The following is a 27,771-nucleotide window of genomic DNA, read 5'->3' as shown; positions in this document are numbered from 1 at the left end:
TGTAATGATTTAAACGATCCCAACCAATATACTAAGGATTACGAATAGGATTATAAAAGAAACCGTGATATAAAAAAAGCGAATGAAGAAATGAATATCCACCAGGGACGGTATCCGCCAGGGACACGAAAGGAAAAACGAAGACAAAGAAAAAAAGCGTCGCCGTCCAGAAAACAGTTACAAAATTCCTATCGAAAGGGAGAAAGAAGGAAAAAGAAGAGCCTTTGGCAGACTTCAAAATCCTCTCGAGACTCCTAACGGATGGCATGTTGTATATATGCATCAGCTCTAAGCCCACCCTAACCACCTTCCTATTCCTTTTGTCGGTTGAACACACGCACAACGCGGAGTAGAATAATGAGGTGGGAGGCGTATCGGAACGTGTTCTGCATGATACTGCGCCATCCACGAAACTATTTTCAGGCGATAGACATTTGAAGACTAGTAGTGGCATTTTTTCAGGCTGCGTGCCTGAAGGGGGGTTCTTAACTGCAGAACTAGGTTTCGTTCGCTTATGCCACATGTGCAGACCCCGCCCCGAACCGGAGCATTTAGACTGGCTAAAGTCCGCTGTTGGACCAAATTATGGACTATGGACAAAACATTGAGAATTTTGGAAACCATAACGAGTCAATATTGTGGATATTACTTAGGCTTCATGAGAAACAGAGAGTAGTATACCCTTCATGACCGATCGTCGAGCAAGTTGACAATTTAGGGAAGTCGGTAACGAACTGTTTCTCGCCGTACTACGAAGTATTCGATAGATTGCATCGGTGCCTTGCTATACGAAGGGCCACCAGGCTTCTGGAAATCTTCGAAACCACGTGGGAAAAGGATCTTTTTCTTTTGTCAATAGTAACACCTTTGGCATGCTAGCGAAAGCTTCGTCGACTAGAAATTTTAATCCTACGGGCGTCAACGGATCGTTCACTAAGTCATAGTCCTACCACGGTACGTCCGATAAAAGGGCCGGTTTACGGATACCCAACAAGCTAAATTCACTATCTTCCTCAAGTAAAAGCCAGGGGGAATCAACGGGAAAAAAAAAATTCCTCCTGACCCGATATTAATTGCAGGCTAGTTTATCTCGATATCTCAAAGCTATCAAGAGTCCCAGATGTGTTGATTTGCCGTTGTAACGAGCATTCTCTTCGCTGATTGGCTGGTTTTCTCGGCTAACCTGCAGGGGCCACCCCGAAACAAATTTCTGTCAAACCTCAGAACCACAGGTGGTTAGCCTGGGCTATGAATAGCTGCAGGGGCCAGATCATGGACCCGGACCAGATGATAAAATGAGAAAAATCCCGATCGCTTGGCAGGTTTAAAGTGTTCGAGGTTGTTTGATGAACCAGCAGGATAACTTATTTGCTACAAGATCGGGTAGCTATACTGTATCAAGACGGTTGCGACAGGATATCGTCATCTGGAGCTTTTGTAAACTTAGGATTTTAATTTGATAAAGGACCGACAATAGGCACTAGTCGAATACAAGATCCAGGTAATGGGGACGGGCCTGCAGTAGTACCTTTGTTGAAGTAATGTCAAGGAAGCTTGAGATATTAGAAGATCTAAACTAAAATATTGGCAAATGAGCTTATCCCGATATGCTAACGGTGACTTCATTAAGCGTCGAATACTTAATTTAAATCATGAAGTATTTGCATTTTAGAGTTGATTGTTAAGATACGTCAGGAATATGCATCTGATGATACAATCCCGGGACATTAAAACCGACCGGGCGGGGAAAGTGAATTATGCCTAGTACGATCCTGTAGGATTATACTCTGTATGCAGCACTTATATTGACTTCCTTCGGTAAGTATCTACGTAGGTACCTGCAAGGCTTTCTAATCCGTTCATTTCAAGCTGCAACTGCATGTTGAAGATTTTAAATCGGTTCAGCTTTGCAACCGTTTTGGCAGCTGACATTAACTAGAACTGGGTACAGTCTTGGGTAAATTGCTAAAAGTTTAAACGGTTGAGTTAGGATTCTACAGCTAAATCGCGGCCCAGATCTAATATCATTTAAAATGAAGCCTCTCCCGATATAATTTTCAATCAGAGCCGATTCTTCAGCTCAGCCCTGCCTCTATTTTAATGATAATTTTGTCGCCACCGCCTCAAGATGTGGCAGGAATTCCGTTCCGGGCATGTGAAAGAAATCTGTCGGCTGCCGTCGGCACGCATTCATTCCCCGCAAAGTCATTCCGATGCCCTTTTCGCATAAAACTCATCTGTAATTTCTCCCAGCCCCTCGGTTGTGCCGAAACTATTAGCTGCCTGTAAATAAACCGAATTCTATCTTTACCCTCTTCTTCTTCTCCGGTATCTTTAGTTTTTAATTTGAACTTTTTTATCGTTGAGGATAAAGGTCTTTGAGGTTGCGGCCTTCAACACAAATTAGACCGTCATGTACCGCCAAACTGCCCGCGTCGCTTCGGCGAATGCCCGACTAGCACAGATATCACGACAGTTTTCGACGACATCTTCGCGGCCTCAGAATGCATACATTCTCGCTGCGGTGAGAACACCGACTGGAAAGGTATGGGAAAGCAGTCCGCCGTTCCAAAAACTTCGCAAAATCTAACTGTATCTCGTATTATAGTTCCACGGCGGCCTCAAGACCGTCCCAGCGCCCCAGCTTGGCGCCACCGTCATAAAAGAAGCCGTCTCTCGCTCTAAAGTCCCAGCTGCATCTTTCTCACATGCATATCTGGGAAATGTACTCCAGGGATCTATCGGTCAAGCCCCAGCTCGTCAAGCTATCATTGCCGCCGGTCTCCCGACTACTGTTGAAGCCACTACCGTAAACAAAGTCTGCTCTTCGGGTCTTAAGAGCGTGGTGTTCGCTGCACAGGAGATCCAGCTCGGTCTTAGTGATGCGGTTATTGCTGGTGGCTTCGAGAATATGAGTTTGGTGCCAAGGTATATCGAGAGGACGATTAGTGGATACGGTGATGTTAAGGTTGAGGATGGTATCCTCAAGGATGGATTGACTGATGTTTACAATAAGTTCCAGTAAGTGCTTCTCTATCTTTTATCTCTGTAGTGGCTTTGGGACCAACCATTTTTTTACAACAGCATGGGAAACTGCGCCGAAAATACCGCCAAGAATCTCTCGATTACCCGTGAAGACCAAGACAACTACGCCATCGAATCCTACCGACGTGCCAAAGCCGCTTGGGATGCAAACGCCTTCGCCGACGAGATCGTTCCGGTCACCATCCCCCAAAAGAGGGGCGACCCGATCACAATCTCCAAAGACGAAGACTTCGAAGATGTCAAGCTCGAGAAAATCCCGACACTTAGATCAGTATTCCAAAAAGACGGAACAGTCACTGCCGCCAACGCTTCTACCTTGAACGATGGCGCCTCAGCTATTATCATCGGAAGCGAAAAGACACTTAAGGAATTTGGTGGTGATAGCCGTGTTCTTGCTAAGATTGTAGCTCATGCTGATGCAGCTGTTGATCCAATCGACTTCCCAATTGCCCCTGCAAAGGCCATCCCAATTGCCTTGGAGAGAGCAGGTATTACCAAGGACGACGTTGCAGTCTGGGAACTCAATGAGGCGTTCGCAGCTGTTAGCAAGGCGTTGGAGAAGACCTTGGGATTGGATCCTGCTAAGGTTAACAAGAAGGGTGGTGCTATCGCCCTCGGCCATGCTCTAGGAAGCTCTGGAAGTAGAATCTTGACTACCCTATTATACCAGTTGGAGAAGGGACAATACGGAGTTGCTAGTATTTGCAATGGTGGTGGTGGTGCGACGGCTTTGGTTGTTCAGAAGTTGTAGATAGCGGAGCATTTGTAAAATATATATAAGCCATGATGGGAATGATAATGAACTTGGGCATGTGTTCATAGGACTCAAAATGACGTTCAAAAATGTAAAATAAAAATTTAATTCCCCGATGCTACCTTTAAGAGGAGCAGAGTCTAAAGTATAAAATGCAAGATCTTTGTAGTCTAGACAAATTGTTCTCACATTTGCTAAATGGCAACTACTTTTGAATTCATTGCATCAAAATTCTGAAAATATAACTAGATCGAGTGGTCAGAACTCAAGAGCCTAATCATAAAACGTAAGCTGATAGATTACAGATGCGGGGTTCAGTTCAGTCGGATCTCGTTAGAAATCCCTCCTCCATGGCGTCCAACCACCCTTTACTCGGCCTCTGGGACTCATTTCTACCAAGATTCCAGTCCGTGGTAGCGCCTCTGCTTCATGAGCCAGGTACCAAGTGGCCCTGCCGCGTCTCCAAGCTCTCAAATTTCAAAGCCTGTTACATTTTGCTAACCAACACATTTCTATTTTCATAGATCGCAAAATCCTCATCGACGACGAATACGTCCTCTTAAACGACGAAACCTTCCGTAAGTTTCATGATCAGTCGATCCGTTAAATACCATCATCAAGCTCTATTACTAAGTACCTAAAGGCGAACTGAGACTATCACGCGAGATCCTTCGCCCACATGCACTAACATTCACAACAATCCTCTCCACCCCACTCCCCAACCTCACCGCCACGTTTCTCAAAAACACTTTAACGGCCAGTACATTCCTCTTGCGAGAGGCAGAACGAAACGTTAATACGCTACAATACGCCCCTGACGGTAAAAGATGGAGAAGTACATATTCATATACCTCGGTATTTGTATCCATCGCAATGCTTGCTTTGTCCATCCATGATGAGAGTATGCAACGCGCAGACATTCGGCAGTATGAATGGTTTGTGGAGAAGAAAGTGGACGATTGGAATTGGCAGGATATCATCTATCACCTTGATTTTGCATTGATAAAGACGTCGGGGTGGCCGGTTACGGCTTTTATTCATGAGTTTCTGAGCTTGATTGATACAAAGCTACTACCTCTAGTCGAAAACACCCATAATCTCCCAATAGACTGGGACAAAAAGGATAACGACTGGTGTTCCTGGATCATTCCATCAGAGCCCATCCTAGAATCCCCAGGGAAACAGTTTGATTCACCAAGTATACCTCAATGGCGGGAACTATACACCCAACAAAAGCCCGTCAAATTAACCGGTATCATAGGTCACTGGCCCGTCTTCGACGTCCCTTCATCTACCGGAGGACACAAAAGCAAATGGTCATCTTTTCGGTACCTTCTTTCCAAAACTATCAACGGCAGAAGAATTGTCCCGGTAGAAATCGGAAAGACATACGCAGATCCCGAGTTAAAACAACGAATTTTAACGTTTAAATATTTTTTCTCAAACTATTTCGTCAGTAGCCCAGGACAAGATAATACCGAGGTAGAGGAAGGCGTATTCGGGTATCTAGCACAACATAATCTTCTCACCCAAGTACCATCTCTAAGAGACGATATATGTATCCCCGAGTACATAAATTACACAGAATCCCCATCAGACAACGAAGGTGAAGACGAAGATGATGTGGCAACAACAATCAACGCATGGTTTGGCCCGGCGAATACGATCACGCCTTTACATACGGATAACTATCATAATATATTCTGTCAAGTTGTTGGAAGGAAGTACGTAAGGCTGTATCCACCTGAAGCTAGAGAAGCTATGTTCCCAATGGGGAAGGATGAAAGAGGGGTGGATATGGGGAATACAAGTTCTATACCTATTAGCTGGGTTGAAGGGGAGGAATTTATAGATAGTGGTGAGGATGGAGATTTTGAAAGGTGGGAGCAGTTTAGGAGTGAAAAGTATGTAGAGTTCATGGTTGAGCCGGGTGAGGCTTTGTTTTTCCCGGTAGGCACTTCCATTTCCTATGTCATGTCTTATGCTATTCATATGGTTGAATGCCACCTGCTGATCTTAGTATCGTTCGACAGAAAGGATGGTGGCATTATGTTAGGTCGGTGGAGGCGAGCTTTTCGGTAAACTTTTGGTGGGGTGGGGAGTCATGATTTCATATCCCTCAAAGATAGATATCCTCCATATGCATCTTCCGTCAGTCCAATCGATCGCGTGGCCAATATCATAGCACAATATATGCCAGCCCCATATCACAATCTTAAACTTCGTAGCTTGACAATCAGCATTACAAAACTTCGATACTTTGTCCTCACAAAACCACTTCTCGATACTCGGAGACTAGAGTAGGACGACATCTATAATTGCGCCTCTTAACCCTTGGCTGCAATACCGAATACAAAATGGAAATGTCTGTAGCTAGTCCATCCCACATCCGTTGCCACTCGGTGTAGACCGCATCGAATCTCCTTAGTACATAGGCCGAGGAGTTCCTTCAACAGCCCTAAACGCCGGTAGCTTTTTAAAAGAAAAAAGGAAGCCTACTGGGTCGCCGATAACCATGTTAAAAGAACGGCCAAGCAGCCGACGAAACCATCCGTATCAACCGCCGCATACAGATTGTGGCTAAAAAAAAACTCTTCGCCATCAAAAGCCATTGATTGCAGGCGCGTAAATTAATGCACGCAGAGAATGACTTGGTTGCACAGTAGCTCGTGGTAAGGAGAAAGCATTCTTCAATAGAGAATTTAATTTTTATTTTTATTTTTTATTTTTAGCTGTCGAAGCTCTAGCTCTAATGGAGCTACCAATGTGTGAGCAGCAAAGTGTCCAAGACGCGACGGATATTATCCATATCGCGAATTCTGGACGGAACACAACTTGCATCGACCAAGAAGCAAAATCCTCGAAAATTCGATAGGCTTAAGGGAAATGACTTTTTCTAGATTAAAAGTGGGAACAAGGTGGATTCAAGACTGGGAATAAGCTAGGTTGAAGGGAACAGAGTTGGCTGTTGGGTTTTTTGGGGCTCAGTTTGGGCTGGTCTCGCGTTGGTTTGGGCCGTGTTTGGCATTCTGTTGGTACAGATTAGTCTCGAGGTCACCGCTAAGAGTCGAGCTCTATGGAGACAGTTGGAGAATGCCGATGTCCGGCGCTCGATTACGAAAGGGCAACCGTCAAGGTGTAATTAAACACTGATGATCCATACATAAGGGTCACAAGACCAGTTCCAGTGATCATTTCTGTTGTCGCGGATTGAACTGCGGAGCTAGATTTTGTGATTCAGATTGCATTGACGTTACCCAGGTTTTGGCCGGCAGAAAGACCTGGGAAAGTGCTATTTCAAGTCGCGAAAAATGGTTTTCAAGTGTATTACAATGCAAGGAACAAGCATCATAGTGTAACAGAGAATCCTGTTGAACAAGAGAAGCTTCGTTATGAACCCTGTCCTCGTGACTTCGATCGAGCTCGAATCTATCCGCGAATGCACGGAGCCCTGCAGCTGTATGCGCATAACACGAAATTTCTCGAATTCATGTCGAAGGCAAGCTTGCAAGCCTGCTGTGGTAATTAGAACTGTGGCGACATCACTATCAGCTGCTCTGCGAAGGTTCAGCCAGGCCATTGGCTAAATAGAACGGCGCATTATTTCAGAGTATCAGAGATCGGAAATTTTAAATTTAATTGGTTTCACTTCATTTCGCTAACTAACTAAATTTAGCTTTGAAGAACAAGGATATCTAGGCCGACGTTATTTTGACGAAAAGGACTTGTTCTATTCGACTCTTGGTTGCGCGTGCTCGTTTGAAATGCATTCGTAACGGCGTGAGGGACCTGACAGGACAACGTACCACCTGCATCGTTGATCTTGCATTTCAGGCGAGCTTAGACCTCCCGTCAAACGTGTTCCATCGCAGATGCCGAATTCCATGATCAATCAATCAGGTAGACAGAGAAAGCTGGCATCAGGCCCGATGGATCTTGTTGCAAACCCAACCAAACTTCCGGATCTTCGACCCAAACTCGAAGGTAGAGTCGAGGGTTTTGTAGCATCAACGGTTAAGACCAAACGGTCTGCCTCATGCGCCCGTCTGCACGATCCTAATCCTGGGGCCAATCACCAGGCCCCAAACGCAGCCAACGTATGCATGACGGGTTGAAGCGGTTAGCAGGCTGCATAATCCTACCGCCTAAAGATGCGATTTTGGTTAGGCCGTCCAAATTCGTCACCCAAGGCCAAGCTCTAGTGAACAAGCTCTAGCTTTGAATAGCTAGCTGGTCAGCCCTGTTGCAGAACTTTCGGTGACAAAAAAGCCAGTTCTTGTCGTGAGCTCTCGGATGAGATTTAACCCATCAACCACCCCAGCAGTAGAGGCAGAAGATAGCAGCAAAAGTCAGCAACGATGCTTTAATACTTAGGATATTCCAGTGCAGTCCATTCGTACCTCATCGGAAGTGCGTTCGACACACGCAGTTAGGAGCTGGGAGGGCCAGCTTGATTAGCTGCTTCTTTCGATAACTATCAAGGAGGAGGTCATAATAATAATAACCAACAGAGCTGAGCTGCGCAAACCGCGCTATTCATTCGGAGGAGGAGCTGAGGGGTTGCTTGATTTCAAGATCCAAAAACCGACTTTACCTTACCCACTTGGAACCCATTGCATCGAAGCGAATCCATTCAAACCATCGACAGCTGACCATCGACATCAGCCAAATCAGCAGCGCTGCATTTGCACTGCGTTGCTGATTGGCGAGCATCAACACTGACAACAACACAGTAACCTCGTCTCCTAGCAACTAAAAGATGTGCTACAAGGAAACCCGGCATTGGAGCTGTAACTGTTCGCCCGCAGTCTACTACAATACCTGCAAGGAGAACCCCTTCAAGAGTGTCGAGCTATGCTATGTCTTCCAGAAGCTCCAGAGCTCCTCGGGAGTCCCATGTAACGACTGTACCGTCTGGCCTACCCCGCCATCGTCTCCGTCTGCCCGCATCCGCCAGCTCAAGGATGTCTTTGAGTCTCGTGCTGATGCTGTCAAGAACCCCGCCCCCACTCATGATTGTGCCCGAGGAGTTCGACATCGACGGGATTCGGTTGGCAAGCTCGACGAAAAGTGTACCGAATGCAGGATCTGGGGCCTCCCTTGCGACTTGAAGGAACCTCACTGTAAGTCTTATATTACTATTATATAACTGCTGGCTTCATATACCTGGCTCGAATATATTCTATATCTTCATTATCACCTCCATCATTTCCACTATTAATTTCACTATATATAATCGTCGTCGTCGTCGTCGTCGTTGTCACCCTCCCCCCCAAACGAAACGGTGTAAGGACGAATCTTATGCTGAGGGTTATCCGTTTTTTTCTGTGCTTCAGGTAGTCATTGCCTCCGGAATGGAACGGTCTGTGAAACAGCTAGGGAGTGGCTAGGAAGGGTTAGCGGGAAGAGTCCGACTAAAAGCCGATCTTCGTCCATATCTGCTCCAGCACCTCCTATTCCAGCCGAAGACCCTATTACCAGTACTATCCAAACGACAAATGTTCAAAATGCCAGCACCGAACTTCAACAGCTTATCGACGGAACCGTTCCACCACCAAATATGGAGGACTACTCGATTCACCACAAGGCAACAGACGAAAGCTTGGCAGATCTTAAGAAGAACATTCGTGGATTGAGGGCTGCTCTCACACTTCTTGAGACTGAGAAAAAGGAGGCCAGCGAGGAGCCGGAAGTTATCAGTAAGCCGGAACCCGTTAATGGCGCCCAGGACTTCACTAGTCTACCGGAATTTATGGACTTTTATATCGACAAACACAAAGAAAGACTCGGTTGGCAGGGACAAGACGTCGACTACGGTTACAATAATGCCGACTTCGATGTTGGTCCACTTGATGATTCGCCTTCGCCTTTTATCAAGCAGGACTCATCTTCGCCTATACCCTTTTCTTCGGATGAAATCGTCATGGAATCAGTACTGGTAGAATCTTTCTTGCCCGAGGAAGAACTATCTGTACCGGAAGTACCACTCGTCAATGATCTAAAATTCAGGAAATCTCTAAACGACCTAAACACAACGAGCCGAAAGGTTCGTACGGCAGCCCAGCAGGCTTACAGGAAACTGAAAGCCGTAGCTCGAAGTAGGAAGGCTTCACATGCCTTCAGGCGCTTTGTTGAGTCGCTAGGAAGTTTGGATAATATCCTGAGAATTGGCTCCCAGACATTTGAGATGCTTCTTGACCAACAAACCCCACACTCTTTGATCGAAATCTACTGCTTCCTCCACTTCGCCTACGCCATGTCCCAAGGTGATACGGACCTCCTGCCCAAGTCTAGCGAGAGTGAATTCCAAAAGGGTCTCCTTGTTTTCAGGTCCTGTCTTCCATCTACTCCAGACTACGATGGAAACAGCCAAAGGGATATCTTTGACGAAATTGCTCATCATATGGCACACGAATTGGAATGCGCTTTGAGGTGGGCCAAGAAGCAAAATTTGACCCCGACAAGTTTCCAGGGATTGAGCTTGGAGGATGTCTTGAGACTTCACTCCCAGCGGGAAGATTCCTGCAAGGGTGTAAATAATGCCGTAAATGCCGCCATGATGCACGCTCCAAACATCGCTCAGGCTACACTTTTTGGTTCTACTCCTGAATACTCTTGCAACGCTGTTGCCAGTTGGAAAGATGTACAATCGCTGAGAGTCTTCAACGGCGTCTCAGGATTTTTAACTGGTAAGCAATTAACAATCCGTATTGATACTTCGAAACTGTGAACTAATTATTTGAATTAGGTTTAAACCGTTATGGGTCACCGTTCAAAGTTTTCTCTGGTGAATTCTGCAAATCTATCGCTTCTGGTATCTACAAGCACCCGCTTTACTCGAAGTCTTTCCGTCACCACCATCGACTGTTTGATGCCGACGAAATGCGAGATGCCATCAACAACGAAGTTATTTGCAAATTCGACCGCAAGCTGATCGCCCACGGCCCCGTTGCTAAGGTTTTGGATACATCTTTGGAAATGCTCGATCTCGGATCTTTGATCACTCTCGAAGACTTTGTTGAATATGCTCGTGGACTTCTCCTGGTTGTCCTTCTTCCTTTCTGCGTAGCCAAGCTCGTTGAAGATGAAATCGTCGCCAGGACCCAACAGCTTATTCAACAGTTGCCAGGAAATCTTCTCCGTAGAGTTCAATGGCCCGAGGGTTTCAACACCCCTGTTAGGCCCGCTATGGAAGACAACGAATACGATGTTGTCAACATGGCAGAGCCTATTCTTATGGATCCCTACTACCCGGCTGTTTCTTCTGCCCACAACTCACCATCTCACTGCTCTTCTGTCGAACCCATGGACTACGAAATGTACTCTTCCACTCCCGAAAGCACCCACAGCACTATCCACTCCCACGCTGAATCCACCTCCACTCCACACACTTCTTCCTGCAGCGAAGAAGGTGATTCCCCAAAATGCAACACCTCCCCTTCCACCCCATCCCTCGTCTGTCCAACTTGCCAAAAGACCTTCACAAACAAATCAAACCTTGCTCGTCACGAACGTACAAAGCACACTCCTGGTGCTGCAGGCTCAAAGAAACAACTCAGATGCCCAATTCCGGGCTGCAAGACTATGCTCGGCTCTGCTCGTGCAAAGGAAAACATGCGAACACACTTGAAGAAGAAACATGGCATCGAACGACCGGGGATGGAAGAAGTTAGATGGAGAGTTGATGTTATGGGGTGTGTATAATATTCTGTTCGATTCTTAGTAAGAAAGAGGAAAGGGAGTATAAGTTTTTTTTTTTACATGATCTACTTCCCATATTTCTCCTTCTTTTTCGATTCTTAGTCGGTATACCTCTTTTTATTCGGTATGACTTATTTTTTTTCTCTTCCCTTTTACCATGTTTAACTATTCCAAGCCTCATTATTACTCCCACTACCCTCACCCTTACTATGAAACCCCCTTATATAGACGTGTGTATCGATATTGCGAAATATCTCATCTGCTACCCATTTTGTCGTTTATTATATTTATATTCCTTTGTCATTTTTTGTTTTGTTGAGGAAACCTCTGCGCCTTTGAGAAAACTTGCCGTGCATGGGAAATGTTTAGTGTAAAACTAGCTAGGGCGAAAACAAAAAGACGTATATACCTATTTGCTTTGTGTGGCCTTTAGGTTGATTATTTTGGTGTTTTTCGTTGTTTTTATTTTTTATTTTTAGTTAGAGAAATGACAAAAGCAGATACCTTTTTGTTGGATATTTCTTGGTGGTGTAGTAGTCTTGAGGTCAGACGGGTGTGCTTCACCAAAAGAGCTTGCATTGATGCTGTAGTACGTAGTCTTGGTCACATTTGTGGCCAACCGGCGGCTGGGTGAGTATTGGATGCCATATATATTAATACGAACGTGCGAGCGCAAATATGTGGCCAAAGTTTTGGCTGGGATATCGGATATACAGCGATTTGTAGCCGCAGTTCGCGAAAACAGAGAGGCGATTCACAAGAAATGTGGTTCTGGGGTCCTTACTACCCCAAAAATATAGAATGTAGAATGATATATATCGCTTTGGCTTTGTACAGAAACTATCGATCTGATATTACAACAACGTTAACTACAACGGTGAAAATTTCTATAGATCTAGGATATATAGATATATACCTGAAAACATAACCTCTGCATCGGCGCCTAGTATGAGTGAGCAATGGCTAAAACGATCAAGAGTTAAGTTCTTGTTCATGAATAGGCCTCGATATTTTTGTTGTAGATCCAAATCCACAGAATTCAGAGCACACCGAAAGCTTTCTTGACTAAACTTATTATGCACTCAAACATGGTCATAAAGCGGTGGCTCCTGTGCATGAGGGTCTAGCAGATTTCCCGGTAATATCGAACATGGGATACGCTTAGAAGGATTCCAGAGCAACCCTAAATTATAAACCATTGATACCTTGCAAGAACGGCTAGATGCGCAACCTTTGCCATAGTGAAAATATAGTCGTTGTCTTTTCGAAGATATGTGAGACTTTCTAAAAGAGTGAGAATCCTACCACAGTGACTTTAAGGCAAATGACTAGGAAACGGGTTTGATAAATACACTAAGATAGAATAAGCCCTCAAACAAAACTTTACTATGGGAGGAAAATCTGAGTTCGAAATTCAGAAGTTTCCTTCTCACACTGCACTACAATTAATCCCTATATACGGCCTTTCGCCCCTAGGAATACTAGGACAGTGGAACATACTCTTAACCTCGGAGTAGGCATCTTACGGGTGAGAGTTAACCCGATATCTGTCACCAAAGACCCTGAGTGGTCGGTCTCAAGGCAATCCCTCCTAGAAACCTTTCGCTTGTGCCGCGTTTACATGCTCTCGAGCTAGGTTTAGCAAAACCCTGCCACTGAACCAAGCGGAACCGGTCTTATCGCAGCGTTTAGTCGGAGACCCCGTGTTCTAGATTTTTTGTCACCGCGTTCGAATGCCAAGTCTTTGCCGTTATCTATACCACGGCCAAGTTGCCCATCGGCCCACGGCCTCTATAAATGCAATCAATCCGGTGTATGATTCTCGTATTGGGTAGTATTGTGGAGCTCTGGGTTTCCATACGACGTCTATACGCTAGATGAATTTATACACGCACTTGTAGTTAGTCTGAATCTCCAATGTAAAGAAGCTTGAGATGGATATCTCTCGAATGTCATAAGATTAGCAACTGTGTCTTCCTTGAGGAGGCTTGCATCGTACTGCCTTACCCTATATCGCCAATTCAAATATTGTAGTTCATGTCTAGCTGCTTCGTAATATATCAATTTACAAAGAATTTCCTTGGGCGGGATAAAGTGATATTTTGATTTAGGTGCTCTTTAAGTATCCGGTGTGCCTCGTAAATAGATGGCCGTTGAAAAGCATTTGTATGCTGCACTTTCCTAGGCAGTCATGAAATCAGTACATTTATGGCGGACTTGGATCCATAGAGCTAATAATGGGGGTCGGTTAGTGCCCAGACTAACGATAGCTGATGTGACATTATCTTACAAGGCGGCATAGAAAAACTGCGGCTTTCAAGGCAGAGGCTTAGTCTCTGTTGCAAATTAATGATATACTAAACTCTGAAGTCGGGCACGGCATCATAATTGTGTTAGGTTAGCGATGCTGGTTTCCAAAATTTATGGCGAAATATTCCATCTTTTCGCTTTTTTTTCTGGGCTAATTCGAGTGAATTGAATACGAGTTCTGCAGTATCGCTCTGATCCTGGTGGATCACTTATATGGGGCCATAGTTTAGTGAGCACTCTGGCGCCCGCCTTCATAGTCTTTCGATCTCAGCGCATGGCCTGGTAGCCTAACCACCACCCCGTAACCTATCCGGACATCACATATGCTAGCCATGGGTGGTTGGTTGACCGGTCAAGTCGTGGACCTCGATTCACTTTGAGCTCCCAGATCACAAATTTTTGTCAGAGAATACTAGCATGCGCAAGCCTCGTGGTATTTCAATACTGACGAAGGCTTCCATAGAGCCGATTAGAGAATGAGAGGATGCCATTCATATGTATCACCGAATAATTTTATGATAATATTGTTCGTATCTAGCCATGCTTGCAAAGACTCAGCGAGAAATCAGACGACATAGGATGAAATATTGGCCTCTTACTTAGCTATCCAGAGATTTCCATTCTGCAGGTTGAAAAGTATATAAAGATCAATATTCTATCTCGATATCGTCTCCTCTTCTCCATCATCATCACCACATCCATTCAGATCTATCTGCGTCCTCGCGATCGCACAATCTTAGCCACTCGCAAAATCTACTGAGCTTTTTTCTCAATTCACACTTTCGTTTTCTACTAAATCCAACAATATGAAGGTTTCCATGATCATCTCTGTCTTGAGCTCTATTGCTCTCCCCAACCCAGCCTCTAGTGCTCCAGTCTCAAATGTAGCTGAAAATGCAGCTGATCTCGTCTCTTCCCCGATGTTTTGGATTGGTATTCCTATTCCCGGAGGCCTAGAAGTTAGATTGAATGGAACCGCAAAGGTATACCTAGAATATATATATATGTATCCGCATATCACGCTATTATTGTGATCAGGCCTGACACCATGTGTAGGAAATTCTTGAGCAAATCAAAGAGATCAACCCCAAAATCGAGGAAGGTCCAGTTCCAACTCCCACCACCGTCGAGGAGGTATGTATAAAACTATCATCATTTACACTGAGTCATGGTATAGTAGTAAAATCTAACTCTTCAGTTCTTGATTAGAACCCAACTCGTGTGAAGTGTTACTTCCAAGGTTGTCCCACTTGCAACTTGGTGGTAGGAGGACACGCTAAGAACGTCCCACTCTTCGAGGAAGTTATCCCATATCTCTGGAGGCTTGGAGCAATAACGTAAGTCTAATACACCAATTCTTCCCGCTATTAGAGGAATGTGATACTAATATCATCTCTCGTGATTAGCTGCAGTGCCTATAAAAAAGTCTTGCTCTCGCGTTAGCTGCGCCTGGAGCTCTAGTGTTGAACTTTGCAATGATGTGAGTGTTGATTCGCAGTCAAATATTTATCTAAAAATTTAAAGGTCTCAGTACGTATGGCTAACTACGTTGTCGATATAGCGTGACTCCGAGGTGCGGATGAGGTGTGACAGAATTGCAGGTGCCGCTGAAGAAATCAGGAAAGAATGTGAAACACCAGGAGTCTCTCAGCTGACTTACATCGTGACGGGACAATGGTCCGACACTACTGGCTACAATGTCGTCATTCGCTCTCACAACTACTAGAGACATGGGGTCTAAAGTATCTATCTTGCTTAGGGATTGCAAAATCCGGATGGAGAGATTAGATATATATACCGCCAACGGAGGATATGGTTATGAGTCGCACACGCGGGGCCATGCCATCAAAAAATAACTTCCAGTTGGTGATAAAATATTTTGTTGCTTTTCATTTATTTGTCAAACATTTGTTATACGTTCTTGCTGTTGAGTTTCCCAGCACATGTACAGTTCACTTTGATGTAGTTATAAATTTATATCACACAGGTTAGAAATGAATTGATTGCGCTGTATCACCCATAAATTAATCCGAAGCACCGAGATTAAAGCTGGCGGGGGGACAATATTTAGAGTATATTTTCACTAAGCTGATATATATCTGTCGTGAGCATGAGGAACGTTAAGAAAAAGATCTAGCGTATGAAGACCTTAGTGGTATTTTTTGAGGAGCGCCAAGAAGGGAAATTAACGAAAATAGCATTAGTTAAGCGGTGAGCCTACCGCTCCTTACCACGACCTCGCTGAAACTCGGTAGTATATTAGGTAGCAACCCGAAGCACACGCACAGAGCCGCAACGGCAGTATCCCGTCGCAGACGATCCTACTCTAAAGCTCTGTTTTTTCACGCGCCTTCAAATTCCTAGGACCTTAAATGTTGCCGTTTAATGTCGACGTACCATCCCTGTTCCTAGAATTTCAAGTTCGCTCGTGGACTTATAGCTTAGCTTGATTTTGCTAGCTGGGGCTGCTCTGCATCTAGCAGTGCTGGAGATTCGTCATAAAACACACAGTACCTATCCCCGGAGGTATAGAGAAGGCTCCGACCCTTGTCCTGTCCTACAGCACCCTAGCCAATCACCGAAGACTGATGACAGCAGCATTATTAAAACCAATGAGAAGGCTGTGTCATAATTAGGACAGCGATGCTCATCTACTATAAATTCAATGCCACACCTTCCTTCAGGCCTTCACCTGTCTGTCTCTGCTCTTTGATTCCCATTGACCTGAAAGTACGGATATCGAGATATCCCTTTCTCACCATTACCAACTTCATATTCACTCCTTACGTTCGAGGAACGAAACCTTTTTATCTATATACGCATACGTTGTTAACACCCCGCTGGCGTTGAGGTTTTCCAAAAGAAGCCGCGCAATATACGTAATCTCCGCATTTACGTTCCCGTCGGACTTTTCGTCCTCGGAATTTATTGATTCACGATCCTTCTCTCTTTTTTTTACGATATTTTACGATATTTTCACGCCAGCTCTATATAACCTAACGTATTACGAGTTTAAGCCTTCTCGATATCGATTACCCGCATTACCTAAGGAGCTCGCACTCGTTGTCCCCGCACCGATACTTCGAGTACTCGAGTTCAGCCTCCTCACCACTCAACGCCGCAATCTCCAACGCTGCGCCGGCACCCCAACGACTTCCGACATATCGTACCCACTAAAAAAATTTCTATTACCCACAAAACTTCAAACTCGAAAAAAATTCGATCCGGTAAAATACCGTCACTACGTCTTCCTCTTCCTCAATTCTATCCGATCGGGTGCCCGCGCCAGACTAGGGGCCTCGCAGTTTTCCCTTTCCGTTCCGGACACATCCTCTAACACATACTAGGGTTTGTGTACACGAGGTTCGCTCGAGTTCGAGCTACGACCGGCCACCATGGGCGAAACATATTATTATAACATAGACGAGACCTGGTTCGAAAAAATGAATGAAAATGACAGACGAGTATTTTTTGGCGCTTACACCAGAGATCGAAGGCCCTCGCACGCACAACCCGATGCCAATTTTGAAGCGTTTCATCAGTATCGCGATATCAACGATAGTTTCAGCTCAGATGGCAATACTCTCGCTGCTTCGGAATACGATACCTCATATGGTGGAACTACTGAGACGGCGACGACCTATTCTCCGCATGAGCATATCGATAATGGGGGCCCCAGTGCGGACGATCCAGATCCAGAAATTCTTAAAGACATCTCCGTTATGGTTGGGGAATTCAGAAACAGCAGTTCGATCGGGTCGGCACGATCTAGTCCAAAGATAACGCCACAGTTTGATCCCGATGACATTGAAGGCGCGGAAACATTAACCCTCGGTAATCCGAAGGGAGCGACGACAAGCGGACCGACAGAAGCATGTTCGCTTTCTTCACTCGATAAAGTCGGAAGGGAAAGGTTCAAGAAATTGAAACGATCCGTCGAAAGTGAGTTCTCGACTCTCTATTTCTACTATATTCGGCCCGCAGCGATTATTTCCAAAGTCTAACATTCTTCCCTGACTGCAGAGTATAGCGAGATTTTGGATGCATCGGGATCAGAATCGCAAGAAGACCAAGGACAACGGACTATTTCGACAAGTCGAGCACGGGAGCGGCCTCGACTAACCACAACATTCGAGAACCGTCACAATCCTCAAACGACTAGGAATCACGGATCTACGGGATACAATCGTGAACCTTCTCAACGAAATTACCGCCGTGAGGGAAACGGCACCCCACCAATAAACAATACTATATTACCCTCGCAGAGAAACCACGGAGGGCAGCAAGTGAACAATGCCGATACATACCAAACGGCCCCTCGAAAACGGCCTCGCGCCCACCCGGCATTGCGAAAACTCGAACCCAAGTCGCGAACTCATCCCATCCTACCTGTCCAAGAAAACAACCACCTCCGCCCCCCACGAGACCCTGCTCCTCGTCCCGGAAATGGCGACTTTAGATGCACCGTAAACGGTTGCACAAGGCGGTATAATCGGAGCGAAAACCTTTGCCGGCATCTTCGAACGGATCATGGGCAGCCGCCAGACGATGTACGGATAAGATGCCCAGACTGTGGGGCGACGCGCGGCGGTGGGAGGGCACAAGAAAATATGAACACTCATAGGAGAGAGAAGCATGGAATTATTATCCATGCTATGAGTCTAGTCGGAAGGGTTTGATTCAACTCAGAAAAAGAGGGTGTTACTGTTGTAAATTCTTTTTCTTCTCTTTTCTTCTCTTTCTTTTCCTTTCTTTTCCTTTGTATAACGGCGGCCACGTTCGAATTTATGGAAATTGCGATCGAAACACGCACTTGATTATCGTTGTGGCGGGATTCTGGAACACAGAACAGACATTTATCAGCGAAAAAAGAATACCTAAAAGTGATTTTTAGTTTAATTAGGGAAAGGGTAGGCTTTTGGGGGCTATAACATGTATCTCGTTTAAATATTACACAGGCTTCGAATATACCCGCCCATTAATAATAATAATTAATATATTAGCTTTTATGCCCGCCCACACTTTATAAAGGCCACGCCTGCCAAAGCTCGCCCACCCACCTCGAGTGTCATCTGAAGGTTGAGCACAGCCTACAACTCAGAGCTACTAATATTATTGTTGTATACACGATGCAAAAGCAAGGGCTATTGTTGATATATCTTGGTTAAGAGTCGAGAGGGTAGCTACCTATACTTAGCTAAGCTGTCGAAATACAACACCATTTGAAAACTAGTAAATCCTAAGTGTACTGAGACTAATCCTCTCCCATCTCGCAATTTTTGGGCCGCTTCCGACTTAGTTTTGACGTAATGTACCGGCGTGGTCAACGATCTAGGAATTTGCCCTCCCTCGTTTGAGTGTTTTGGTGCAAATTGGACATCTCAACATCTACCCTCATCTTAGTTCTCTCCATGAATGATAGTCGCCCAACAATTCATATATCTTTTTCCACGGGCTATCTAACCTCGCCCTTCAACATCTGCTCTGGTCACCATTATGACTTTCTTTGAAATTTGGATCCCAGAATGCATGTAGCTTTGCCATCCAATTTCTTTCATTGTCACAGTCGTATTGTCAGACTTTTTCCAAATTTTTGCTGGCGATAATACCCCAGTAGGTGTATTTTTGGGACCAATTATCGTTCTGTAATTTATAGACAGTAATAGCTAGAAAGAAATTTCCAATCGACCGGGGTTGATAGTTCCAGTGGATGAATTACCTCTTGGACTATATGGCTACCGTGTAGTGGATGAAGGTTGCTGGTAGAAGATTATCTAGGTAGTCTTGGTGCTAGTAAGAGATAGCTACAGGTATGTATGACGGGCTAGCTGTATTTTTGAATGTATTGATTTATTGTGGCATCATTTCCCTGGTTTCCTGAATCGATAGCACTTACACGTTTGGTTGTGCCTCTAGTCTAGTCTCGAGGCCAGTCTCTAGTGTCGAGCGCCATTTATATATGGAGGTATTATCTACGTCTTAGGCTTCGCAACCGGTCTCGGAGTCCTTCACAGCGGACTAGTATAGTCTTAAGACGAGTGCCGTGCCAACAACTTTCTAGTGTACGTAAGGGTACCGTTGATTTTATCGGCAAGGCTGTAATACCCCCGCACGAATTCCTCATAACCTGAACGCCTTTTTACAACCTAAATTCAAATCCGTGAGTGAAACATCCTCATTCGAACAATGAAGCCTGCTAATTCCTATCCATAAGCTCAGTGCGAGATATCAACCTATACTAAACCTCGTTCATATGTTTAAACTACATAAAGTCATAGATATATAATCCTTTTTATCTATATTCTGGCTACCGATCATTCAGTAATCTAGTTATTGCTGCTTGGGTAACCAAAAAAGGAATCTCAAGACTAGAATGTCAACATTTATAGCTACACAGACAATGACCTAGCTTCTCAAACAGCGTGCAGGGGCTATTTTGGCTCAAAGAACGTGGTTATCGAATAATCTCGCACATGGGAATGCAACATACAAACATACCGCGCTTGTTAGATAGATGCTCCTAGTGCACGATATCTTGAGGACCATTAATGTGTACCTACGATATCAAGATCCATATTTGAGCGTCTTCAAATCGAAGCCCCAGCCCCAAATTTACAAGCTCAATCGCAACTCTAAGAAGGGGAGGATCTAGACAACGATGAAGCTTGGAGAACCATTGTGGTTCATGGGCCTTTTACGTGCCGCAAGTCTCGGAACAGCAGTCTCTTTGCGGGTCCAAATAATTATGGCGAGGAAGAAGAGTCTCCTACGGGTCAAGTTACTTCCCGCGAAGAAGAGGAATCTCTCACGACTCAAGACAGTCCTGGCGAGGTCGAGGAAGAGGAATTTATTGTGAGTGAAGTTGATTCGGGCGAAGAAGATTATGACCTGTATCCAACAAGAAACAACGTCAACCCTCCGAACCGTGGCCGTGGACGTAGGGACCCTCGCTTCCGGTCGAGGGTCGGGGACAGTGATGTAGCTTAGAACTTGACGAAATGATTATTAATAGAATGCCTACCGTACAGGTGCTGTTTCTAAGCGTGAAGCAATATTTCAATACTCTTCCCAGATCTCTTCTCTCCAGCCCTCTGTCAACCGTTCGTCATTTCCGTACTTCTGCTGCCATTCCACAAAGCCTCCATCTAGCACATACACCTCCTGATCCACCTTCTTGCCCACATTTTTGTATAGTAACTCGTCTTCTTCGCTACTTGCGACTCTCTTCCTTGCTTCTAAAGCTTTCTTCTCTCTAATATATTTCAAGGCTGCAGAAGGCCCCCGCTGCTGAGATAACGCGCAGTGAAAGACGATTTTATCATGATCTTTCAGTTCCTCTATTAAACTGTCCAATTTTGTTGAAAAGGTCGATGAGGGGCGATGTAGACATCCAACCAGATGGCCACCAATGTAGTCTGCTAGTACATTAGCATCCTCTCTATGTTAAAACAATAGATTCGGAAGCCCAGGATCTACTCACCGGAATCTCTAACATCAACAATAGCAATCTTCTCCTGCTTTGCTGTGTCGCTGGTGCTTTCCGCAACCACAGTCTGAGATTGTAACAACTGCTCCGCCAACTCATCCCTTCCAATTCGTTTCAAATCGGCAATCGACGTAACCTCCATCTTCTTTGATTCCTGTGGACTAGGTTTGTAGAACTTCGTACGGAGCTCTTCAAGGCGCGAAGTTGAGACAATATTCTTCTTAGCGTACTGTGGAAGGTTGGTGTTCGGCTGTCGACTGTAACACAGGTGACGAGGATCGAAGGGGCGGGGTGGGGGATGGCGAAATGCCGCTATGTGAGTGGGGTGACTGCGGCGGGAAATGCAGCGGGAAATCATAAGCGAATATCTTGTTCGCAAATACTCCCTGTCGTCGAACCTCGTGGACAGACTCAGTTCAATTTAATTTTAAAGTTAGCTGACTATGGTAGTCATATATCTCTTGTCCCCGACACGAAGTCTTGGGATATATAAACTATTCTATAAACACAACCACGCCCGTGGCCACGTCCTTTTCTGATTCGAGCATTCAAACCCGGGCCCGCGAATGCTAGCGCTCATGATCGACTCGACGTACCTCCTATATTGGAGTACTGGTAAAATATTTTGGATTTTTCGCCTGCGCAGATAACCTTAGCTAGATACCTTTCTTTTAGATATCCCAAGAAAGCAGACTATGCGCCCAGGTCACCCTTGCACCATCCCGCCGACGTCGACAACCCCAAACGCAGTCCGTGGTATTTTTCCGCAACACAATCAACATCCAACGAAACGAACCTTCCGTTAGCGCCCTATAAAGGACATGTCGAGACTCTCAATATAGAAGCACCAGTTACACCACCAACCGGAATCATGCACAAAAAATCGTTTCAAGGAGCGTTAACGTTAGGGCTTTGAATATTAAACCCAGTGTTAGTTGGGGTCTAGAGGTATCGGTATTTCGATGAGAAGACGAGTCTAAGTTATGTTGGTTTCTATAGATATCACTTTATGAACTAGCTGTTGTTTACCGCAGCAAATGATGTATGATGTTACGTATTTATGCACTACCTCCAAACAATGTAGCTATGGTCGCCTTTCAACCTTTCAGGGGGTTTGTGTGTACTGGTATAGCACCAACGTTCGCTCAAAAGTAATGTTGTTAATGGTTGAAAGATCAAAAAATGCATGATTTATGCAAAAGTGCTAGAACAGACGATAGTCTAGAACCATGGCCCATTTACCTCGCCAAACATCTTATAAAAACCAAATTTAGAATTAACTCCCATGGGCGAACATGGTTTATAAAAGAATCACTGTAACTCCTGGTCTAGTGCCCACTAGACAACTAGACAATTCTCTAGATATATGCAAAACATTGCCAGTCGTGCTTTATCACTATTTACATAAATCATTAAACTTTCGCCCGCCATACATCCCATCTTAAATTACTATCCATTTCCATACACTCTACATTCTTTCTCCCATAGCCGTGAAACTCTCTACCCTCCCCACCGCCACCAGCGCAATAATCCTAAGCGCATCCGCCACTATCCACCCCTGGTCCGAATACGCCGCAACCACAACGGCTTCGACTTCTGGGGCATCATCAAACAAATGCAACTCGAAGGCTATGGCGATTGGCCCGCAGTGGTAGTTTGTACAGATGGTAGAATTTTCGGTACTGGTGGCTTGAAGAAGTCTACGGCATGGATCTATGATGGTTAGAAGAATCTTCGATCTTATCCACTATTGTTTTAATAAAGGCTCTTCTTTTTTCTTTTCAAAATAAATTAAATTAAATTAAAATTAAAATGGAATAAAATAAAATAAAATAAAATAAAATAAAATAAAATAAAATAAAATAAAATAAAATAAAATAAAATAAAATAAAATAAAATAAAATAAAATAAAATAAAATAAAATAAAATAAAATAAAATAAAATAAAATAACAAATAATTTACTGTACACTATTTCATGTTGTTTCATTGCTTTGTTGGCGAGTTCCGGTTCAGACACTTCGAGTGGGCTCCATCTGATACGCATAACCACCTAAGCTGTGAGCTAAATACAGCATTTTCAAAGCGTCGAGATAAGGTGATAGCTTCAATACGGGTGAAATATTGCTCGTTGGGGGTATATCTGTTTTCTATATATCACATTACGAGCTCCTAGGTAGTTCTGGTTTAATAGTTACTGTACTATCAATGTGGTTTTGTTTTGGAATAATATACCGTTGTAATCTTCGCAGTCGTATTTGGTGGTTTATGATATACGTTTGAGCCGACTTTTAATATCGTTCTGATATCTGATGGATATGAACGTTGCGATAGCACATTATAATGAAAAAACTGTAGTAATACTGTATCAATAAACCACCTCTTTCGATTCAGGCCCTATATATATGTAGGTGGCGGTCTCATGTCCGTATAGCAAAGTCACTTCATATCCATCTCTAAACGATCCCGAAGTAATTCCATTCAATCGTAGTTTTTATTCACCAATATCGTACAATTATATTACACCACGCCGGGTGGTTTGGTAGGGAGGAAGGGAAAGTGGCTTAACCCCTCCTTCTCCTATCCCTATCAACCACCTTCCTCCTCTTATCAAACCTCTCGCCAATCCTAGCTTCTCCCTCAATCTCCACGCCCCTCTTCCTACTCCTCGCCAACATCCCACCTCCATCCTTCCTCTTCGTCAACCTCTCAATCCTATCCAACCCCATCCCCTTCTCCAAACTTCCCCAATCCTCACCACCCCACTCTCTCCCCCTCCCAGCATCCCTTTTCGCCTTCTCCCTCTTCTCCTTCTTCGTCAAACCCGGTAATCTCACAAAGTTCGATTCTTCATATTCACGTCTTTCACGTTCTTCATCTCTTTCCCGTGCGGTCTTTGTACGTCCTAACCTTCCGACGTTGGAACCAATACTTGGCTCTATGACTGGTGCGGCACCGGGCATAGATGCGAGGTATTCATCTATCACTCTGGCTTTTTGTTTCCTTCCTTCTCCACCTCTTTGTTTTGCGTCTGGGTCGTTGTTAAGGTCGGTTGTAGAGGGGGCGGATGGCATGACTACGGGGTTTAGTTTGGGGGGCCTGTATACTCCATCCTTTGCGGATTTATCCATGTTTTTGGAGGGGAGGGATGCAGACGATGGTTTTGCGAGGGATGATGGGTTGGGACGGTAGCTTAGGGCGTTTTTGAGGGTTGCTGTTGCTGGGCCTGAGGATTTGGATTTTGAATGGGACTTGGAGGTGAGGTCGTCGGAGTCGTAGTTTAGGGTTTTGGGAAGTTCGGAGTCCGATTCCGAGGTTATTTCTTCGTCGGAGTCGATTTCTTCATCGTCGTCTTCATCTTCATCTTCGTCGTCGCCGCTACCTTCGCCATCCTCGTCGGAGTCGCCGTCTTCATCATCTTCAAGTTCTCCTTTCGCCTTTTCTAACCGAACCTTTTCCCTTTCCCATTCACCTGCCGCTTTTAATACCTTTTCGATTTGATACTTAAGTTTATTTTCACAGGGTTTTATACCCCTTTCTAACCATAGACGGAGTGTAGCAAGTGTCGACAGCAGATCTTCTGCACCAGTGGTATCCACATCATTTCCATTGACGGTAGTATCGCCATCTTTCTCTGACCCAGGCGTATTCGAAACACCTAACGACCGATTCCGTATTCGAAATAGTAGAAGGTATGATAAATGATGAAGATACGATAAGAATATATCATTCTTAATATCGAGGAGTGAGAGTCCCGCAGCCGATTGTGGAGGAGCAGTGGGGAGGGAGTTAGCGGTTGAGATGAGGGATGTAGTAAGTGTTGAAAGCAAAGTCGCCAGAGACGGCGACGAAGTGGCGGCGGCCATCGTTGTTGTTCGAAGCGATGGTTGTGGTGATGTGGGTGGTTGAAGTATTTACGGGAGAAGTTTTCCTTTGGGCGTCATAGCAATAGAATTTTTTTTTGATGGATTTAGCGCGACTCGGGGATAAGGGCTTATATCCGAGAGCTATTACAGCTTCTCTGCAAGGAAATACCAGATCCACCGGACTAAAAATACGATTACGATGATTGGACTGGTCATCAAAGATTTCTGTATAAAATTTATCGTATAGATAGTATGTATCCGTTCTGATTAAGCTATGGACGCCTGATAAAAGACCAAAGAAATGAGAACAACCGCCACCGAATTCCACGCATCCGCCCCATCCGACCCAAAGCCCGAAAAAAAGCACCCAAAAACTAAAAATAGTTAAACAGAGAGAAACCTAACTCCGTCTACGCAATGAACGGGGGGAGAACACCGTACTTGAAGCGGAAGAAAGGGGAGGGAAATGCCACAGATAAAGCATCGCGAGGTATATGATAAAGGGATTTTCCAGTAAAGAGATCCAACCGGGGGGAGAGAGAGGAGCTAACGGAGGGAAAACACAAGGTATCTTTAGATAGGAAGAGAGACTGGGAACAGGTTAAAGAAAAAAGGACAAAGAATAACTCCGAGACTGGATGAGGCTAAGGGCAGGAGAAGAGAAGAGAATTTGACAAAACAATAGAAGTATGAGAGGCTAACGCAGAGACTGAGAAGTGTGTGAAAAGAGGCCGTGCCTTGTCGGAGATATAGTAGGATGTAGACCTATCCACCAGTAGCAATACGGGCCCTACATCTAGATCTAGATCACCGGCAGATACGACCCGCTTTTAACACGCATCCTCCAAGCTATCTCTGACACACTTTCTGACCTTCTTCTTGAATTCAGGGAGGTTTTCTCGCCACATCTTCGCTGCATCGAGGTTCGCTGGTGACTCGTCGTTTGGCGAAGAGAGCATGCTAAGGACGCTGACGAGGATGGTTTCGGGGGTGTGGACGGGAAGCCAGCGCTCGGCGGCGGATTCATAGCCGTATCTAAGATGCCACATTAGAACTGGTATTAATCGTAGATAGAGAATAGGTCATGTATCGTACTTGTCCTCCTCTGGCGGATGAAGGATGGAAATGCAGACTTTGCCCTCGGGATAGACTAAAATGCCGTCAGTTCAGGTGTCACACGTGGCTATACATAGACGTGAACAAAGAATTGGACCGGGTGAAGCATACTGTTCGGATGCCAGATTGGACTCTCGAACCTCATTTCAGGCGGCAAGAGCGGATATTCTTTTGGAAAAATAAGTCTAGCTTTGAAGAAACCACCTATTCACGAACGCATCAGCATTTTTGGATCCTTCTCACGAATTTTGGATGCCTGATTTTCTTCGATCAGGCCGGGAACAATCGTACCTCCATAGTACTTGACATCATCGGAAACCATCAACATTACCTCCCAGTCGTAAATGTTGTCTTTGTGTAAGCCGCAGCTGATACCTGGGATGTCTTTATTGTTCTGCATCTCCTTCAGCTGACGCTTGAGGAGGTTGGCTGAGGCGGGGGCAGACGACATTGTGAGATTTCGGGGTGTCCACGGACGGTTTAAAGCCCTTTTCTGAGGTCTAGGAGCCGATGAAGTTGTAGAAATGAAAAGGGATACCAGCCTTCAGCGAAGGTGAGCGAAAGAGTCGGTATTGGGGGGTTTTCTGTGGGGGAAGATGAATGAAGATGGGGGTGGCGACCAGTTCGAGACGGTAGTCCGGTTTAGTCTCAATTGAGCCAAGAACAACGTGTGTATGTGTGTTGTCTTGTGTGTTGAGAGGTACGGCACCTCAGCCTAACTAACACCCTCTCAATTCCCTGTTTTCCGGGCATGAAGCTGGCACATGCAATGTTATAAACCCAAGTCCTAAAGTTGTGCAATAAATATTGGAGGCCTCTTCAAGCAACAGAACAAACCTACTTAAGCAGTAATAGCGCCTGGCCTCGAGGCTAGTCTGAGTATTCTAAATCGGCGTATTTGCATATCCGTCACGCGTTAACTGGACTGTCGGTCTTGTGGCTGTCTATCCACTGCTAATTAAAGAAGTATTGACGCTCCACCGCTCCATAACATTAGAAGCTAGTTCCATTCCACAAACCACGTTTGGTTCTCTTCCCATATATACACTGACTCAAGCAGCTGCGTCGGTGATTATAGTGGCAAATTTCAGACGGGAAGCAAGCCCTAAGCTAAGGCTAGATCTCAGGCTAGCAGAGCCGGTCATATCTAGCGCACTTAAGCCTGTCATTAATTAGTTGCTAGATCCCAGCCTCCTGCATGAGCCATTGCCTTGCCCTGCTCCACGGGTTGCATGCTTTAAATTTGCGACTCGGCCAGTGACATACAGAGCAGCGGCCAGTGCTCCGTCATACATACTTACCTAACCGACATCCACCACAGTCAGAGATCATTACCCTCATAAGATTGGGGCCTGATTATAAGTACCTGGGTACTTCCTCCACCCGCATCGCTGGTCCCGAGGGCGGCGTTAGCTATCAGTTTGGAGCCTCCATCTGTCCAGCTGTCTGTTTCGAGCCTCAGAGCGCCAAGCCTGTTTCTGAAACTCCAACGTTC

At 45.0% G+C, this 27,771-nt stretch overlaps 8 protein-coding genes across 8 annotated transcripts; 5 read left to right on the top strand and 3 right to left on the bottom strand.

Annotated features, from left to right (window-relative positions):
• Positions 1-2,413: 2,413 nt before the first annotated feature.
• Positions 2,414-3,796, top strand: DFL_003467 (uncharacterized protein; the record flags this gene model as incomplete). The annotated part of the gene is made up of 3 exons (XM_067632408.1): positions 2,414-2,545; positions 2,609-3,021; positions 3,085-3,796. 3 exons carry the CDS (start codon positions 2,414-2,416, stop codon positions 3,794-3,796), a joined length of 1,257 nt encoding a protein of 418 aa, XP_067490680.1.
• Positions 3,797-4,149: 353 nt separating this feature from the next.
• On the top strand, positions 4,150-5,881 carry DFL_003466 (uncharacterized protein; the record flags this gene model as incomplete). The annotated part of the gene is made up of 4 exons (XM_067632407.1): positions 4,150-4,237; positions 4,324-4,377; positions 4,443-4,997; positions 5,061-5,881. 4 exons carry the CDS (start codon positions 4,150-4,152, stop codon positions 5,879-5,881), a joined length of 1,518 nt encoding a protein of 505 aa, XP_067490679.1.
• A 2,677-nt stretch (positions 5,882-8,558) lies between these two features.
• On the top strand, positions 8,559-11,503 carry DFL_003465 (uncharacterized protein; the record flags this gene model as incomplete). The annotated part of the gene is made up of 3 exons (XM_067632406.1): positions 8,559-8,922; positions 9,136-10,488; positions 10,548-11,503. 3 exons carry the CDS (start codon positions 8,559-8,561, stop codon positions 11,501-11,503), a joined length of 2,673 nt encoding a protein of 890 aa, XP_067490678.1.
• Positions 11,504-14,616: 3,113 nt separating this feature from the next.
• DFL_003464 (uncharacterized protein) lies at positions 14,617-15,536 on the top strand (the record flags this gene model as incomplete). Its single annotated transcript, XM_067632405.1, has 5 exons — positions 14,617-14,793; positions 14,867-14,944; positions 15,020-15,147; positions 15,335-15,340; positions 15,404-15,536. 5 exons carry the CDS (start codon positions 14,617-14,619, stop codon positions 15,534-15,536), a joined length of 522 nt encoding a protein of 173 aa, XP_067490677.1.
• Positions 15,537-17,253: 1,717 nt separating this feature from the next.
• On the top strand, positions 17,254-18,489 carry DFL_003463 (uncharacterized protein; the record flags this gene model as incomplete). The annotated part of the gene is made up of 2 exons (XM_067632404.1): positions 17,254-17,752; positions 17,834-18,489. 2 exons carry the CDS (start codon positions 17,254-17,256, stop codon positions 18,487-18,489), a joined length of 1,155 nt encoding a protein of 384 aa, XP_067490676.1.
• A 2,377-nt stretch (positions 18,490-20,866) lies between these two features.
• DFL_003462 (uncharacterized protein) lies at positions 20,867-21,654 on the bottom strand (the record flags this gene model as incomplete). The annotated part of the gene is made up of 2 exons (XM_067632403.1): positions 20,867-21,225; positions 21,291-21,654. 2 exons carry the CDS (start codon positions 21,652-21,654, stop codon positions 20,867-20,869), a joined length of 723 nt encoding a protein of 240 aa, XP_067490675.1.
• Positions 21,655-23,858: 2,204 nt separating this feature from the next.
• DFL_003461 (uncharacterized protein) lies at positions 23,859-25,160 on the bottom strand (the record flags this gene model as incomplete). The annotated part of the gene is made up of 1 exon (XM_067632402.1): positions 23,859-25,160. The coding sequence occupies one exon, from the start codon at positions 25,158-25,160 to the stop codon at positions 23,859-23,861; it is 1,302 nt and encodes a 433-aa protein (XP_067490674.1).
• A 796-nt stretch (positions 25,161-25,956) lies between these two features.
• On the bottom strand, positions 25,957-26,727 carry DFL_003460 (uncharacterized protein; the record flags this gene model as incomplete). The annotated part of the gene is made up of 5 exons (XM_067632401.1): positions 25,957-25,962; positions 26,033-26,195; positions 26,256-26,310; positions 26,388-26,480; positions 26,568-26,727. The coding sequence occupies 5 exons, from the start codon at positions 26,725-26,727 to the stop codon at positions 25,957-25,959; spliced, it is 477 nt and encodes a 158-aa protein (XP_067490673.1).
• Between the last annotated feature and the right edge of the window lie 1,044 nt (positions 26,728-27,771).

This window comes from Arthrobotrys flagrans, assembly GCF_004000055.1.
Source record: "Arthrobotrys flagrans strain CBS H-5679 chromosome Unknown unitig_0, whole genome shotgun sequence".
NCBI lineage: Eukaryota > Fungi > Ascomycota > Orbiliomycetes > Orbiliales > Orbiliaceae > Arthrobotrys > Arthrobotrys flagrans.
Note: the sequence above shows the minus strand (reverse complement) of the source record. Positions and strands in the feature narration are given on the sequence as shown.